Below are 14,922 nucleotides of genomic sequence, written 5' to 3'. Positions count from 1 at the left end.
AGAGCTAAAGGGTTATTGACGTGAGAGCCCACGCGGCAGCCGGGGAGGGTTTGGGCCCCCAAGATCCGCGGCGAAGGAGGCGGTGTGATCGGCCACAGCGGGCTCTGTAACCTCGGCACTGCCCTCCCGACCCTTCCCCACCTGCTGCCTGATTCCTCTGTCTCAGTGTACCCATGACCCAGTCTCTCAGCTGCCTGAATCCCTTCAGTGGGGCCTTGTTGCCCTCAGAACAGAGTCCCAGCCCCTTAGACCTTGTGACTGGTACCATCCACCCTGGCCCCTCCCCAGGGAGCCTGTTGTGCCGCACCCACCACTCAGAGCTCCTCCTCTCGGTCCCTTTCAGGGACCCTGGGTCAGCGCAGCTGCTGGCAGGCACTGCCCTGGGGCCAAATCCCACCGCCACCTGTGTCTGTATGACCCTCAGGCTAAGAATGAGTTTTACATTTTTAGATGGTTGGCGGGGGGGGGGGGGGGGGGGGGGGATTTTAAAGACCGTTTCTTGACACGTGAAGATGATATAAAACGCAAATCCACGTCCTTTGTTGTGTACTCGGAACCCAGCCTCGCCCATTGTTTACGTATGGTCTCTGCACACCACGCTGAGTGCTTGTGGCAAGGACCTCATGGCCCCCAAAGCCAAAATATTTACTCTGAGCCCTTACAGAAAAAGTTTGCTGGCTCCTCGATTAGCAGTGGCTCCGAGGGGGGTGGGCGGGGAGAGGGCAGTGATGTCCGCTAGCCAGCTCCCAAGCTGCCCCCAAAACATATAGTCTAAGTACAAATATGTCCTTACTCTACAAACACAGCATCATGACAAGCCCCAGAAGGCCTCCCCCTCAACCCATCGCTGCCCTAGGGCCTTCCTACACAGGCTTTCCTTCTGCCTAGAAGACCCATTGAACCCCTTGACCAGACTGACAACTGCTCATCGTCCGCTGAGATGTCCCTTCCTCCAGGAAGCCTTCCTTGACCACTCTAAGCCTAGGTACTCTGGCTTAAAGACCCTTCCTCTGGGTTCCTTGTGCTGACTCTGTCATGGCTGTTTCCACACAACATTGAATTGGCTGGCATACTGTCTGCGCTCCTTCACTAGACTGCAGATGTCAAGAAAGTAGGACTTTGTCTTGGTCATTTTTATATCCCCAGAGCACAGCCACTTCTGGCACATTGTTAGGTCACCGAAATAAGCAGCTGCTGAATAAATGAGTGAGTGAATGACTGCAGAATAAATGACCCATCTGTGGTGAGGAAAGCACGGTTCTTCAAAAGCAAAGATCACAGCGGCCTTCAGGAAAATAATAGGACAGCTTGGCCTTGGACCCCTCCCTTCCCCCGAATGTTGATGAGTACCGTACTTTTATGTCAGCTATTAGGTGGCTTTATCCCAAAGGCATTGGCCCTGGGACTCAGCAAGGTCATTAATAAGAGTATTTCCATTTGCTGCGTGCTTTCTATGTGTCAGTCATTTTGCTAAAGGCTTACTTTCTTAACGTCTTTTAATCCCCAATCCTGTAAATCAGAAGCTATTATTAGATATATATGCACAGATTCGCAAATTGAGGCTCAGAGAGGTTGAGAAACTAGTGCAAGCTCTCACAACTGGCAAGAGGCAAAGCTGAGTTTTGAATCCTCATCTCTCTGATTCATGCCAGTAAATTACCTGGAGAGCCTGAGAGTCAAAGCCCTTTGCAACGGAAAGCCCAAGCTGTCTGGAGCAGGTTATGTTTGTTAGAAGGAGCCCAGCACTGTCCATTTCTGACTAATGCATTCATGTTCTATTAATAAATAGCATTGGCCATCTGCCCTGGACCTTGTGACATTTGCATCTTAAAAAAAAAAACTCAAGGAGTTTTTTGTGTTTATTGTGGGTGCTTGGGCTCCTTTATCCCTCTCCTCCCCCCGGGCTGACAGTTGGCCCACTACTACACAACTTTCCCTGCTAGAGCACTGCTCCCCAGCCCGGGATGCTCCCCACCTCCGGAATCACTCCCAGCACAGACTTTGCTTTCTCTCCTGCCCCTGGGCCCACTGTGCGTCCATCCGAGCATTGGCTGCAGCAAAGCACCTTTTCCATGAGTGGTGATTCCAGCTCGTGCGTGCCAATTTTCCCCCAGCTCTTCCTGCTCTCGGGTCCCAGCACACTGCAGCCCGCACCAGCCCCTGCAAGGGTTGGAGGACCAGGCCGTGGCAGGGCTGGGTCAGGACCATACAGGCTCAGCGCAGTGTGTCCCCAGCCGGGCCCAGCGTCAGCAAGACGCCACAGGGAGTCCCACTGCTGATGCAGCCCCTGGGGCACCCCCACCTGGCCAGGTGAAGGGGTAGCCCCCCGAAGGGCCAGTTCTTGGAAGGAAGCCTGGAGACAAAAATCTCACCTCCTAGGTAGCAATATAGAATGCTTTCTGGCTGAGTTTCTTAAAAAAAAATTACCCTTTTTCCTTATCTTATTTTTTTTAGTAATATTTCTATAAAACAATCAGATTTTCCTTATTTACTTTTTGTTTCCATGAGCTCACAATGGTTGCAACAATGCTTTTAGTTTTATTGAAATACATTTTTCATTTTTACCGAGACGTAGTTGACATACAGCACTGTGGAAGTCTAAGATATACAGCGTAAGAAGTTGACTTGCATAAATCATTATTTAATCAGTAGAAAACAACATAAGAATGGAAGGAAAAATATCTTCTAAAACCCTCCCGTGCAGAAATAACTATCTTTTATGATAAATGACCTCCATTCTGGGCTCTTTACAAGTAAGTGGAAAATAGTATCTTTTTTAACGTTCACTTCTTTCTTTATGTAAAACTTGGATTTCTGGTAACTAATTTTCTGCCACATTTGGAATTTCTTTGCTCCAAAGAAACGTTCCATTACTCTTCTCTTCCTCTAAATACATCAACCCCACCGCACCCCCATTTTCCTCACATAATCACTTTTACTGCACTGGTAAGTCACGGTCACTTACAAAGGTCAGAAAGCGTAGTAGTTGAAACCTTCACCATAACGCTAGCGTAGAGAGAACCACTCTTACTTTGGTGGTCGTGCGCATTGTAGGGTGATGACTTGGCCCGCCCGTCTCCATCCTCAAGTCCTCCACCTACTGTGTGCATGCATTTCAAATGTGTTGCCTTTATACCTGAGTGGCTCAAGGGCGCCCATGCCTCACAGTGTGCTCACCTGGCCGTGCGTCAAGGATGACACTTGACAAAGGGCCATGGTCCTGGGGTGAGTTATTCTTTTCATCAGAAGAGGCGGCCATTCCAAGACTCTCGCTTCCTGGGTCACTCGAGTTCTCGGCATGTTACATCACAGCTTTGGAGGGCGGCCACCCAGAATCTCTTAAAAAGTATTCTAAACACCATGGGGACCTTTTTCTGCAGGAAAACACTCAGGAGCTGACACGCGTGTTTTCTGCACCGTGGTACCCGGTGTTGTGACTGTTGCCGGTCTCCCCAGAGTTCACCGATAGGTTTCATTTCCTGAAATCGATCTGCTTGGTTACTCTGGCTTCCTTTTACCCTTGCAAAGAGGAGAAATGGCAATGAACAGACGGTGTTTCGTTAGGTTATTTTCTTCAAAAAAATATTCAGCAGCAGTCTGTGATCTCTCCTAGTTTGTTCTTTTTCAGGCACACTGATATTTACCCTCTGGGTCTGCAACAGACTGATGGGTACCTTAACTAAGGAAATCGGCAAAATGCTGGTGAGCCAGCGTGTGTAGAGGGGATTCCGGGGCCACCCCTCCCCCCTGCTTTCTTTGTTGGGCTCTTACAGTTTAATGGTTTTACAGTGGCCCCATCCCCCTTCTAAATCCTCACCTTGCTTGGAGCCCCTTGAGAATTGGGTGAGCCAGCCGTAAGGTCACACAGGTCAGAGGGGCTGCTGCAGGCTGGGGGGGAAAGAGGCAGCCCCTACACCAGCTCCCCAGGCAGGTCCGCCAGCAGCGGGCCCAAGACTGCCCAGGATTCAAAGGGAGATGAATTCCAGCCCAGGATACACAGTGAGGTTTGCTTTTTACCGTCTTTTGAAAGAGAACGGGGATGCTGGCAGTGAGCACGCTGCCTTTGATCTCACCCCGGCTTCTCTAGCCCCGGGCTCCCTGGACAGTCATGAATGTGCATTATTATTTTACTGTTTAATGGTGAGCTCCGGGCCCCTGGGACTGACTTAACTGGAAGACCACCTTTGGCTTGTGGCGTTCTGATAACTTAGCCAGGGTGAGGTGTTAACCAGAGCAGGATTATGTTTGCTTTTAATTTCCTGACCTTAAGGAAGAAGGGGAAAGTGCAGGGCTAATCGGGCCAGTGAGGGTGAAGGGGCGTTCTGACCCTGGGCTCGAAGGAGGGGAGCCCGTGTGAGGGGCAGTGTGGTGTGGCAGTTACCTTGTGGACGCCAGTGCAGGACAGACAGGCTGGGTCTGGATCCCACCTCTGCACCTTGCGAGCTTTGTGACCTTCACTCATCTGAACCTCAGGGTCCCTCATGGGTAAAGAGAAGTGGTAACAGTAGGAGCTGCGAGCTAATAGAAATAAGACCGCTGGTAGGGTCTTTGTGGGGGCTCAGATGTGGGTTGCCCCCATTCCTGGCATACAGTACACTCAGTATGTGCGAGCTCCCTCCATGCATTTTTAACCCACAGTTAAAACCTGCTTTCCAAACTCTATTTAGAACCCCTCCTCCTGCCACTCTTCTCTCTCCCTGCCTCCCAACATTTTCTCCTTACTTGAATTCTTGGGCTTCACAGTATAGTAGTCCCATCGTTGATTATTCTTTAAAAATAAATTCACTTGTTGATTGATTTTTAGAGAGAGAGGAAGAGGGAGGAGCAGAGACAGAGAGATTTGTTGTTCACTTATTTACAAATTCATTGGTTGCTTCTTGTATGTGCTCTGACTGGGGATCAAACCTGCAACCTTGGCGTCTCAGGACGGCGCTGTAACCAACTGAGCTACCCAGCCAAGGCCATCTTCATCTTTGCGTCTGGATGAATCATTTTTACGTGGATGATTGAAAACTTACCAGTCAGGCATATTTCGTTCCACTTCCAGGCTTTTCCTCTTATCCTCCCTTCACCCCACCCCACCCCACCCCACCCCAACCTCTTGAGACTTACCATTTCAGAAGAAATGCTATTCGGTGAGGTTGTGGCAGAATCCACTGCCCTTGTGCTTCATGTGGGTCCCTCTGGGAAATACTCCTGCTCTACGCTTTCAGCGCTTTGTTTCAGTGCAACTAACACACCAGCTGAGCATCAATCGTACTATATATAAAACTCCAGATCAGAAAACGGAAACACTGTTTTTGGAAAAAGTTAAAAGGGTGGAATTGTGTGGGCTACTTGGAAACCATTCAGTGGGGCAGTATAATTTTTATTTTCAGAAGCTCATGGACTGAGCCCCACCCAGGCTTCCAGCTCTGAAGAAAGCGAGCTGAAGACACCCTGCCAAGTTCCCTCACCATCAACAAGAGTAATCCTCTGCATCCCAGTGTTCATTTTAAAGAAACAGGCCACAGGCGGTGGCCTTTGATGTCTTCCCTGAGCCAGGCGGCCAGGGGGTCTGGCGGGGACTGGGGGGGGCAGGGGCAATAGAGGGTGCCGCCCATGCCCCTCACATGGGTGTCTGGGCCCACTGGAACAAATGCTTACAACTCTGGGGACAGCGCAGGTGATGGCTTATGAGTTGAGGGGACAGTCACGTTACAGTCTTGATGGCTTTCGATAGCCGGCCAGAAAAGCTGAACTATACATCTATCCAGCTTTCACAAAAAGGATATTTTCTTTACATTTAAATGTACATTGTGTGTGGGGGGCGGTGTTACTATAGCTGGGGGAGTGGGATTAAACCATAGACAATGGCAATGACAAGACCTGCCCATTCCCACTGCTGACTTCAGAAGTCACACGGTGGAGTGAGGTGGGGCAGGATGCGGGCTCTGAGGGTGTGCTGTAGAGCCGGAGCACACAGCCAAGCCAGCTGGCCAGTGGGATCCCTGGGCCGGAGAAGACTTGAGAAGCCATTGCATCGACCCCCTTGGTTACAGAGGAGAGAATGAAACAACGCCCATTGATAGGGCCCTTGGGCCAAGCCCTGCTTCTGAAAAACCTCTGCACTCAGAGTCCGGTTTGTCAGCCCAGTGTGCAGTCCATCTGCTTCTGGCCTGGTGCTGGCTCCGAGAAGCCAGCGCCTCTGCAAGCTGAAACCCAGGTTGAATTCCTGCTTGGCAACCACCGGCAGGAAGGCGGGGTTCCCAGCCTCCCACTCAGTGGGTCCCCATCTGACTCGATGGCGCCCTCTCTGGGCGCTGATGGAGAAGCACCTGGGGAGGAAACGTTCTCTTCTAAACCCAGAGCTGGATGGAGCACAGCCAAGTTGACACCTGGAAAACAGCTTGGGGAAACGTGATCAGGTGCACACAGCCTTCTTACCTGGCCTGATCGCCTGGGAGGTGCTGGGAATTTCCCCTTTTACGGGAAGAACTATTTTTGTTTCTAAATTTCAGAGGAAGAATTAAGAATGGCATCTATTCTGAACTGTGGAAATGCACACTTGCTCGTCAGGGGAGTGGGGAAGTCCTGGAGGAGGACAAAGCCCCAGAAGCAGGTGACCGGAGCAGAGGATGTCAGGGTTCGGTAGGACTAGAGGCAGGACATCAGTGAGGAAGGAGGCCGCTGCAGCAGCCAGTGAGGGGGGCCTGTGGCCTGAACCGGGGTATGAGGCACGACAGTGACAGACTTGGGAGACTTTCCGGGGGTAAAAGGAGCAAGACTCAGCTGATTGGATGTGCAGGAGGAGGGAGGGCGTTGATAAGGATGGCTCCCAGGCCCGCTGCTCCCAGGGCAACGGGGTGGACGTGGCACTGTCCTCAGAGAGGTCAGAGCTCTGGGGGATGAGAAAACGAGTTCCCAGATTCGAGCGCTGGGCAGCCAGGCTGCGAAAAATGGAGTAACAGGAGATCATGGTTCCGTGTGCGCACCGAGCCCTGTGGGGGCTTCCCGGGCCGTCAGCGCACGTCGGCGTGGCGCAGGGTTTCAACGGAAGTGCCGGTTTCGTAGGAGGAGGCCACAGACAGTGCGACACGCTCCCTGCCTCCCACTCAGGAGCTCATTCCACGGCAGCGGTCTGCGTGGTGGGCGGGGAGTCTCTGCGAGTTTACAGAGCTCGGCAGGGGTTGGTTGGTCTGGGGTGTCCTTCTTAACTTATACAGGGGCCGAGAGAAACATTCCAGCCTGCTTTCTTTTCCATCGTGACTAAAATGAGCAATTTTTCCTAAGGATTTTACTAAATCGAAAAAAATGCCCTTTTTTTTCCCTCTCCCTTTTTTTTTTTCCTTGAACTCTCTTTTTACAGAGTGACCTTGCCCTGGGTCCATATCATAAGGCTGGGAAGTTGTGCAGCACAAAGACAGCCTCGAGGTGTTGAAAGAATTAAAAGCAAATATTTTCCACCCCCAGTGAGAACTTCTGAGAAACGGGCTTATGTGGGAGAGAGAAGAATTTTGATTGGCAGAGAAAATGCTTTCTTCAGAGGCAGATTTGGAAGACAGGCTGTGGAACCGCGTTCTGGAAAGATGGGAGGGAGCAGGAAGGCACGGCCCTCTGTCTGCAGGGTCGCAGGGCAGACCTCCAGGGACCTCGGCGGGAGGTGCCTGGGGACCCACTGGAAGGAAAGTCGTATTTCTGGGTCTTGGAATGTCCTCCTATCAAAACACAGGCCCCCGAGGAAATCCTCTTTTCTTGCAAATATCCCAGTGCAGTTTAACGAAAGGACAGGATGGCCGAAGTTAGAATGCCGTTTTATTTTCTGACCCTCAGTGACTGAGGACAATCATGTAACTCTCAGGGGCCTTGGAGTTCTTGTCTGTAAGATGGGTATGAACGGGCACCGCACAAACAGCCTCAGTAATAGCATCATTGGTGATGCGGCTGTCCATCATGGTGACCGCCCTCCCTCTGTCACTGGAAGAATCAATTACTCCATGTGAAAAGCCTGTTCAAGGCAAAGGTACTATGCAAGAGCTGTATTACTATCAAACACTGTTATCTACATGAGGTTCATAATTACTTTTGCCGCAGAATTAAGTGAACATCCCTTTGGGTGGGTGATGACTGGGAACATGGGAACGATTATTAATGGAGCTGCCAGCTCCAGTTACTGGATCCATTGACACAATATTTCTCCCTGGGAATCCTTTGACAAATCAGCTGAATTTCCTATGGCCTTGCCCCCTAAGTGCTGCAAATTTGATCCACATGTCCCCCTTGTTGTTTCTGTACATTCATAACGGAGAGAAGAGGAGGAGCCAGGCCCGCCATGGGACCCATAGCTGTGCAGAAACTCTCCCAAGAGTTTGGACTGTCTGTGGATTCCAGTGTGAGAGTGTGTGTGTGTGTGTGTGTGTGCGCGTGCGCGCGCGCATGCATGTGATGTCCTCTCTGGTTTTGCTTCTTTTAATGTCCCCAGCTTGTCCCAGTGGGTACCCAGCTGTCAGGGAGGGTTTGTGCTTTGGGGAATAGGGCAAGGGGAACCCCGTCATGCCCTCCTCCCCCTCTCACTGAAAGCAGCTTTGAGGAAGTGCTTTGATGCGGTGCTTTGCCAAATCAGTGAGCCAGTTGTGATGGGAGGGGCTGCTGCCATCAAAGGGGGCAAAGGAGAATGCGGGGGTGCGGGTGGCAGGCCTCAGCCACACCAAGGCAGGGCCCGGCTGCAGTGAGGCAGCAGGGAGGGCGGGGAGCCTGGGTCAAGGGGAGGGCAGGCTAGGAGGGCAGGGCTGACCGCCGGCTGAACCTACAGAGTGGTCAGGACCTGGGCAGGAGGAGGGCTGCCACATGCGTTTGCCCCCAGAAAGAGAAACACGCCGGCTCAGCCCCGGGGTTCTGTGGCTGGAACGGGCAGGAATAATGCAGCTGTGCTGTCACATGCACAAGCCCTCAAGTCGGAAGAGCCGTAGGTGAGCCTGGTGGTCATCCCTTGGGTCTGGGCTTTCAAAGGGTTACATGTGCATGGTCTAGAGTCCGTCAGACCCAGGTTCGAACCGTAGCTCTGCTACTTAAGTTCACAAGTTCTTCAGGCCTCCCAGTACCTCAAATGGAGGTAGCAGTGCCTACCTGGTTGAAAGAATAATGAGATTGTGTGAACGAACTCTACATTCCCAGCACAGGGTAAAACTAATAGCCATCCTCCCAACAGAGCACCCACCTGCTCGGACCCACACACGCATGGTCCATGCGTTGACATCCAGGGCCTCAGTTTACCTTCTCGGCTGCACTCTGAGCTGCGTGCTTCCTTATCTCTAGTTAACACAGGAGGAATCGGAGGTGCAGAGAATGGAAGTAATTTGCCCAAGATCCCACTGCTGGTTTGAGCGACAGAGCCAGAACCCTAAACCCAGGTGTCCCGGCTCCAAGACACTGTTTGAACCGCTCTCCTACACACCCTATGGCTGTCGTCATCCTTGTGACATTTCCGTGTTCAGGACAACAAGGAATTCACACCCTCGTCAGGCCACATCCCAGGGGCCTCCGGTTATCTCAAGGAATTTTAAGAGATTTTTCTCCAAATGGACTGATTACATTCCTGTGGGTATTTTCCGTAGGGGGGAAAAGCATTCGGGGTGTGTGGACAAAGAGGCATTGATCAAAGAAACAGCAGCTACCCAAAGTTGGGAATCTCTGTGACCACATGCTCTTAAGAACCAACGTGTAATTTTAAGCCAGTCTGCTTTTGCTTTTCTGGTGCTTTCTAAGAAGCCACACAGCGAGTTGGAGAAATTCGCAGGCTGTCACCCTCTGGGATTGATGCCGACAGCTCTGTTCCTCCGCCGCGGAAGTGCTAATGAAAAACACTAATTGGACTTGGCCAATGGCTGAGACTGTCCCATTCTTGGAGGGGCGGGGGCAGCATCTCTTTCTCTGGGGTTCGTCCCAGTCCCTCGGTGGCTTGAAGAAGGAAAGGGGCCGCATAAGAAGTGAGAGGCCTGGGGCGGGGAGTGGTGTCCTTTGGGCTGACAGGTGAAGGTGTCAGGTGGAGGATTACGTCTGACACAGCTGTCCCCTGAGCTGTGCGAAGACAGGGCCAGGTGTCTTTGTCACCTCATCCCCCTACCCTAAGTGTCGCACAGTGCCTGGGCCCAGGGAGACCCTCCAAATATTCGGTGAATGAAGGCATGAAGGAGGGAATGAATTCTTGTATGGCCCACGAGCCTCAGTAGGCCAGTTCCTGATGCGGCTCCAAGGAGGGATGGTCTTCACTTGGCTTATCGCCCTGTGCACAAGTGGACCGGTCCTCGGTCTGGGCCCCGCAGCACTGTTCACGGTGCGGCGTCAGCCGTCCTCCAGCGGAGCCTTGGCATTTGCCCACTCACCCTGCTCTACCAAGAGCTTTGCTTCCTTCCTGCGGTGACCTGTCTGCCTTGTCTCCCCACAGGCGTCCTCTCCCTCCCAGCATACTTCAGTCCCTACAACGGCGGGTCGCTGGGCCAGGACGAGCGAGCCGACGCCTACGCCCAGCTGGAGCTCCGGACCCTGGAGCAGTCCCTCCTGGCCACCTGCGTGGGGAGCATCTCCGAGCTGAGTGAGTGTGGCCTCCACAGCCAGCGGGCTCTCGGGGTGGGGGGACAGGAGGAAGAGGTCGTCTTCTGGATTCCGGCCTGTGCCACCTTCACACTTCTTGCCTCCCCTGAAAGCTCAAGGCTTCCAGGCTGGAGGCTGCAGACTCGTGGCCCACACACCTATGCGGTGTGGCCGGCATGTGGACTTGATCGCACACAAGTCTGTATTCCTGGTTTCTCGTGAAAAATCAGATAATCTGGTGACACTGTGCCCATCTCCTGCTTCCCAGCCACGGGGCTATATAACAGCTAAGCAGACAACCATGTGTCGCCTGCACTGTCACATACCTCGTTACCTTAGAGCTGGCCTGTTGCATTTGTTTATTTTACCTGCCTGGCTAAAAAAGTTGTGCATTCATAGCCAGTATTCCTCCTTGAAAGAAAGCACTCCTGAAACCTCAACATAGAAAGAGGAACATAAAAACAGAGCTGCTTTGGTGGAAGGAGGGCGTCTCCCAGGACTGTAGGGCTCTGTGTAACACAGCTGGAGACGCCTTGGTCTAGGTCATTACCACTGGACGGCTGCTTCAAAAGAGCCCATTAGGAAGCAAGAAATCCCGTGCACCTCCTGGTCTCTCACTCGCATTACCCAGTTATGTGAGAAATCAGACTGCACGTTCTTCCTCCTTGGTTCTCCCTCACTGTGTCAGGAGACCACCCGGCAGAGGGCGGCCGCACATCCAGGGGTCTCAGCACACAGGATGGAGACAGATAGAGTTTCACTCTGCTCCAGCCTTTTCCAGTTGTTAATTTCTGTGAGTTTTCTGGCCCCTGAACAGTGAATGGCAAACGTTTCTTTTCCTTTAGGATACAGCTTCCTCCTTTCATTCTCCCCTCCCCCTCCTCCCCTTCCCAGATAGGAAACAAAGGTGCCTGGTTCAAGGTCACAGAGCAGATCAGTGTTGGGGCTGGGAGAGAAGGCCAGACTTCTGGCTCTCTGTCTCCCCGGGGGGTTGCAGGATGGCCACCTGGGTCCCCTACCCCTTGAGGGACACTGCAGGAAGTGGGCTCAGTGTGTGGCTTCATCTCCAACCCTGACAGATGTCTCCTGGACAGCGGGGTGTGTCTGGGGCCAAGCACAGCCTGTGCTGGGTAAGCTCTCCTGCCTGAGAACAGTGGAGGGTGCCCTCAGTTGGAAAGCACCTTGTTTTTATTTTGCATTTTGAACATTGAATACCTACTGTGTGCAAGGCACCACATGAAGCACCTCACTCACATGACCTCATGTATTGCTCAAACAACTCAGTGAGCTGTGTCCTAATGAGGAAACTGAGTCTCAGAAAAGAGAAGTGATTTCCCCAAGTCACATGGCAAGAAGAGTCAGCGTGCAGGCTGCCTCCCAACGTGCTCGGTGCAAGCAGAGCTCTTTTGCACGTGGGACACACTGCGGGCTTCCTCGCCGCGGCTCGCAGCCCTGCCACCAGCATCCAGGGCAGCGGGTTGGACCCCGGGCTCTGGTCCTCTATCTTTTCCTACGGAGGCCTCTGTGTCCCTTACAATCCACAGCCAGGCTGAGGGGAGCGCCCAGGAACTTCCCTGTAGGGAAGGCTTGTCCTTACCATTCAGCCCAGAGACAGAGCCCCGCTGGTTCTACCATATATTAGTTTGCCCCTTTCATCACCTCCACGGCTACCAGCTCGGCCCAAACCAGGGCCACGTAAAACACACACTGGATGATGTCACTCGTCTGCTCCATGTGCCCTCCACCCCTGCTGTGGCCTCCCAGCTCCCTCAGTGGAATCCAGTATCCTCCCCAGAGCCCAGGGAGGAATATACAATCTGGCTCCATCTCCTCACAACTGTGCTCCAGCCACCCCGGCCCCCTGGCCGAGCACCTCCCCCCTCCCAGGGCCTTTGCACCAGCTGGCCCCCGTGCCTGTGACCTTTCCCCCCAAATGCTCCAGTATGTTGGTCTTCCACTTTCTTTAAGCCCCTGCCCAAACGTAATGTTATTAGACAAGCCTTCCCCGAGCACCTCATGTAAATGAACACCCGAGTCTCATTCCTTTCTCTCTTCTCTGTGTGGCTTTGGTTTTTTTCAAAGCACTGATCACCCAGTGACATTTATCATATATTCACATGTAAATAGTTTGTTATCCCTCTCATCTGAGGGGAGCTGTCAGCTTCAGGAGAATAGAGACTCTGTCTGTTTGGTCCCCTGCTGTCCTGGATCCCTAGTGATTAGAACAGTGCCAGCTGCCGCGTGCACATGCACGTGTGTGTGTGTTAGTTAGAAGGAATGACTTCTCTACTATCCAGTGCATGCCTCCTAGAACCCTCATGGGATCAGTCCACGTCCTGGCCCGGCTACTCCTCGGGGCAAAGGAAAGAAGCAGCCCCGTAGCATCTCTTCACTGACAGCCAGAGAGGCTGTGTCTTGCACAAGCTGCCCTAGCTCCCGGGCTCCGAAACCAGGGCTTTTGCTCACCCACTGCGAAGGGAGGAGGCCAGGTGGAGGCAGATACTGCAGGTTTTTTCTCCAAGACTAAAGAACTTAATGAGGTTAGTGATACTTGGCACCGGGCCCCTTGTACCTAAAACTTTACCCCGGGTTTACCATGCATTAACTCCCTGCACCGTGCCAAGACCAGCCTGCCAGGTAGGTCAAGAAGTTTCTTTCTTGCATCAGGTCCCACTGCACAGGGAGCTTGGGCACTTGAATTAGTCTCCGTCCCTCTCTCCCCATGCCAGTGTAAATGGGAGGGAACAAGAAGCAAACAAAACAAAACCCTTCTCTTTAAAGGCACCCGGATGGTGTACGCCTCACGTTGAAGAAAGCACCCTGGATTGCAGACTCTCTGCTGGTTTTATGTGACGGCACATAATGAGGGTTGGACAGAGCAGAGCGAAACCCGTAGCCTCTCTGATCAAGGCTCTTGTGATTAACAAGGAGCGAGGACTTGTTTTTCATGCTTGTGGGTGTTTCTGGGCTTCAGACTGAGGTTTCACCTAGCTTCACTAGAATCACTAGTTTCACCTAGTGATTCTCAAGAGCAAGAATTTTCCAGAAGCAGTGCTGAGCATCCACCTGTGCTAACCCAAGAGCACAGCCGGGTCTGGGCCACGGGGATTTTAGCTGATGGCTGGGGAGTCTATCCACCCCGCCCCCACACTCTGAGGCAGACTGAAACTCTAATAAAACACAATAAAAATAAGTGTCTAGAAAAGTGCAATAAAAGGCATGTAAGATATGTCAAATGCAAGCCAGTTTTTTATTATGAGATTAGATAGACGTTGCTGTGGGAGTTCTTTAACCTCTGAAATTTCTAAAATTAACTTGTTAGGAACCAATAACAGTTTGCAGACCTGTCCCTGTGCGCAGACCACGCTTTAAGTAGAAGTGGCGCAACAGCCCAGAGCAAGTGGCTGGGACACAGGGTCCCCGGTTCAAGTCCCGGCTGGTTCCCTTACTAGTCGTGCAGCTGGGACAAATCATCGACTTCTGCAAGCTGGCTTCCCTGTCTGTAACATGGAAACACCACCCTCAAGGGGCGGTTGCAAAGACTGAATGAGACTTTGCCCAACCTTTCATGTCTGTGGCAAAGTCTAGAAAAGCCAAGGTGGCCGGGAGGAAAGTCGCTCTGGGGGAACAGCCGAAGCGAGCGGCCTTCTCGGGCCAGAAGGGAGGGCTGCAGAGCCGTGTGTGCGAGACGCCTGGTCGGGGCTGCCCAGAGGCCTGTGTCTTTGAGAGAGACCGATGGCGCGCAGCCGGGTGCAGAGCCCGGAGCCCGGGGACCCCGTCCCCAGCTGTCGTTCTGCTGCCTCCGTGGTTTTCCCGAACCTCCCGAAGGCCTCTCTGTGCTGGCTCCCCATTAGGGAGCCCTGAGGAGGTGCCCCCATTTCTCTCTGGATTTCTTTTTTTTTTTTTGCCTACATTCTGCCTGTGCAGTCAGTGGACTCTACACCAATAACAACAAGGCAATCACAAACATCATCCATGATGATGATGTCTAATGTGTCTGCCTTGGAAATGGTATTTCAACAAGATTCCTCTTCGATGCGATCGCAGGCTCTTTGTCTTCTCCGCCCCGGGGTCCTGCGGTCCTGCCTACGGTGACGGCATGGAGACCTGGGGAAGTGGGAGCCGGGTTTCAACTCACTGCAGCCAGCCCAGCTGTGCAGCTAGCTGTGCTGAGGAGCTCGGGCTGGGGGGGGTGGGTGACACCAGTTTCTGCCTCCCAGGAGCCCGAGGGCAGGGCTGGGACTCCCATCCCAGGAACTGTGAGGCAGCCGGATCACAGGCAGAGGTCCTGGAAGGAAGAACAGCACAGGAGGCGGCCCATAGGACAGAGTAATAACAGTAACAGGACGGCAC

The 14,922-nt window shown here is 52.7% G+C and overlaps 1 protein-coding gene across 1 annotated transcript in view; it reads left to right on the top strand.

Moving 5' to 3' along the window:
* The window catches only part of ABTB2 (ankyrin repeat and BTB domain containing 2), a 171,447-nt gene that overhangs the window by 116,638 nt on the left and 39,887 nt on the right, over nucleotides 1-14,922 (top strand). The window contains exon 2 of the mRNA XM_028516232.2: nucleotides 10,424-10,570. Coding sequence (XP_028372033.1) covers nucleotides 10,424-10,570 — 147 coding nt within the window. The remainder of the gene's footprint in view (nucleotides 1-10,423; nucleotides 10,571-14,922) is intronic.

This window comes from Phyllostomus discolor, chromosome 6 (genome assembly GCF_004126475.2).
Source record: "Phyllostomus discolor isolate MPI-MPIP mPhyDis1 chromosome 6, mPhyDis1.pri.v3, whole genome shotgun sequence".
NCBI lineage: Eukaryota > Metazoa > Chordata > Mammalia > Chiroptera > Phyllostomidae > Phyllostomus > Phyllostomus discolor.
The sequence above is the reverse complement of the archived record's forward strand: the minus strand, read 5'-3'. Positions and strand labels throughout refer to the sequence as shown.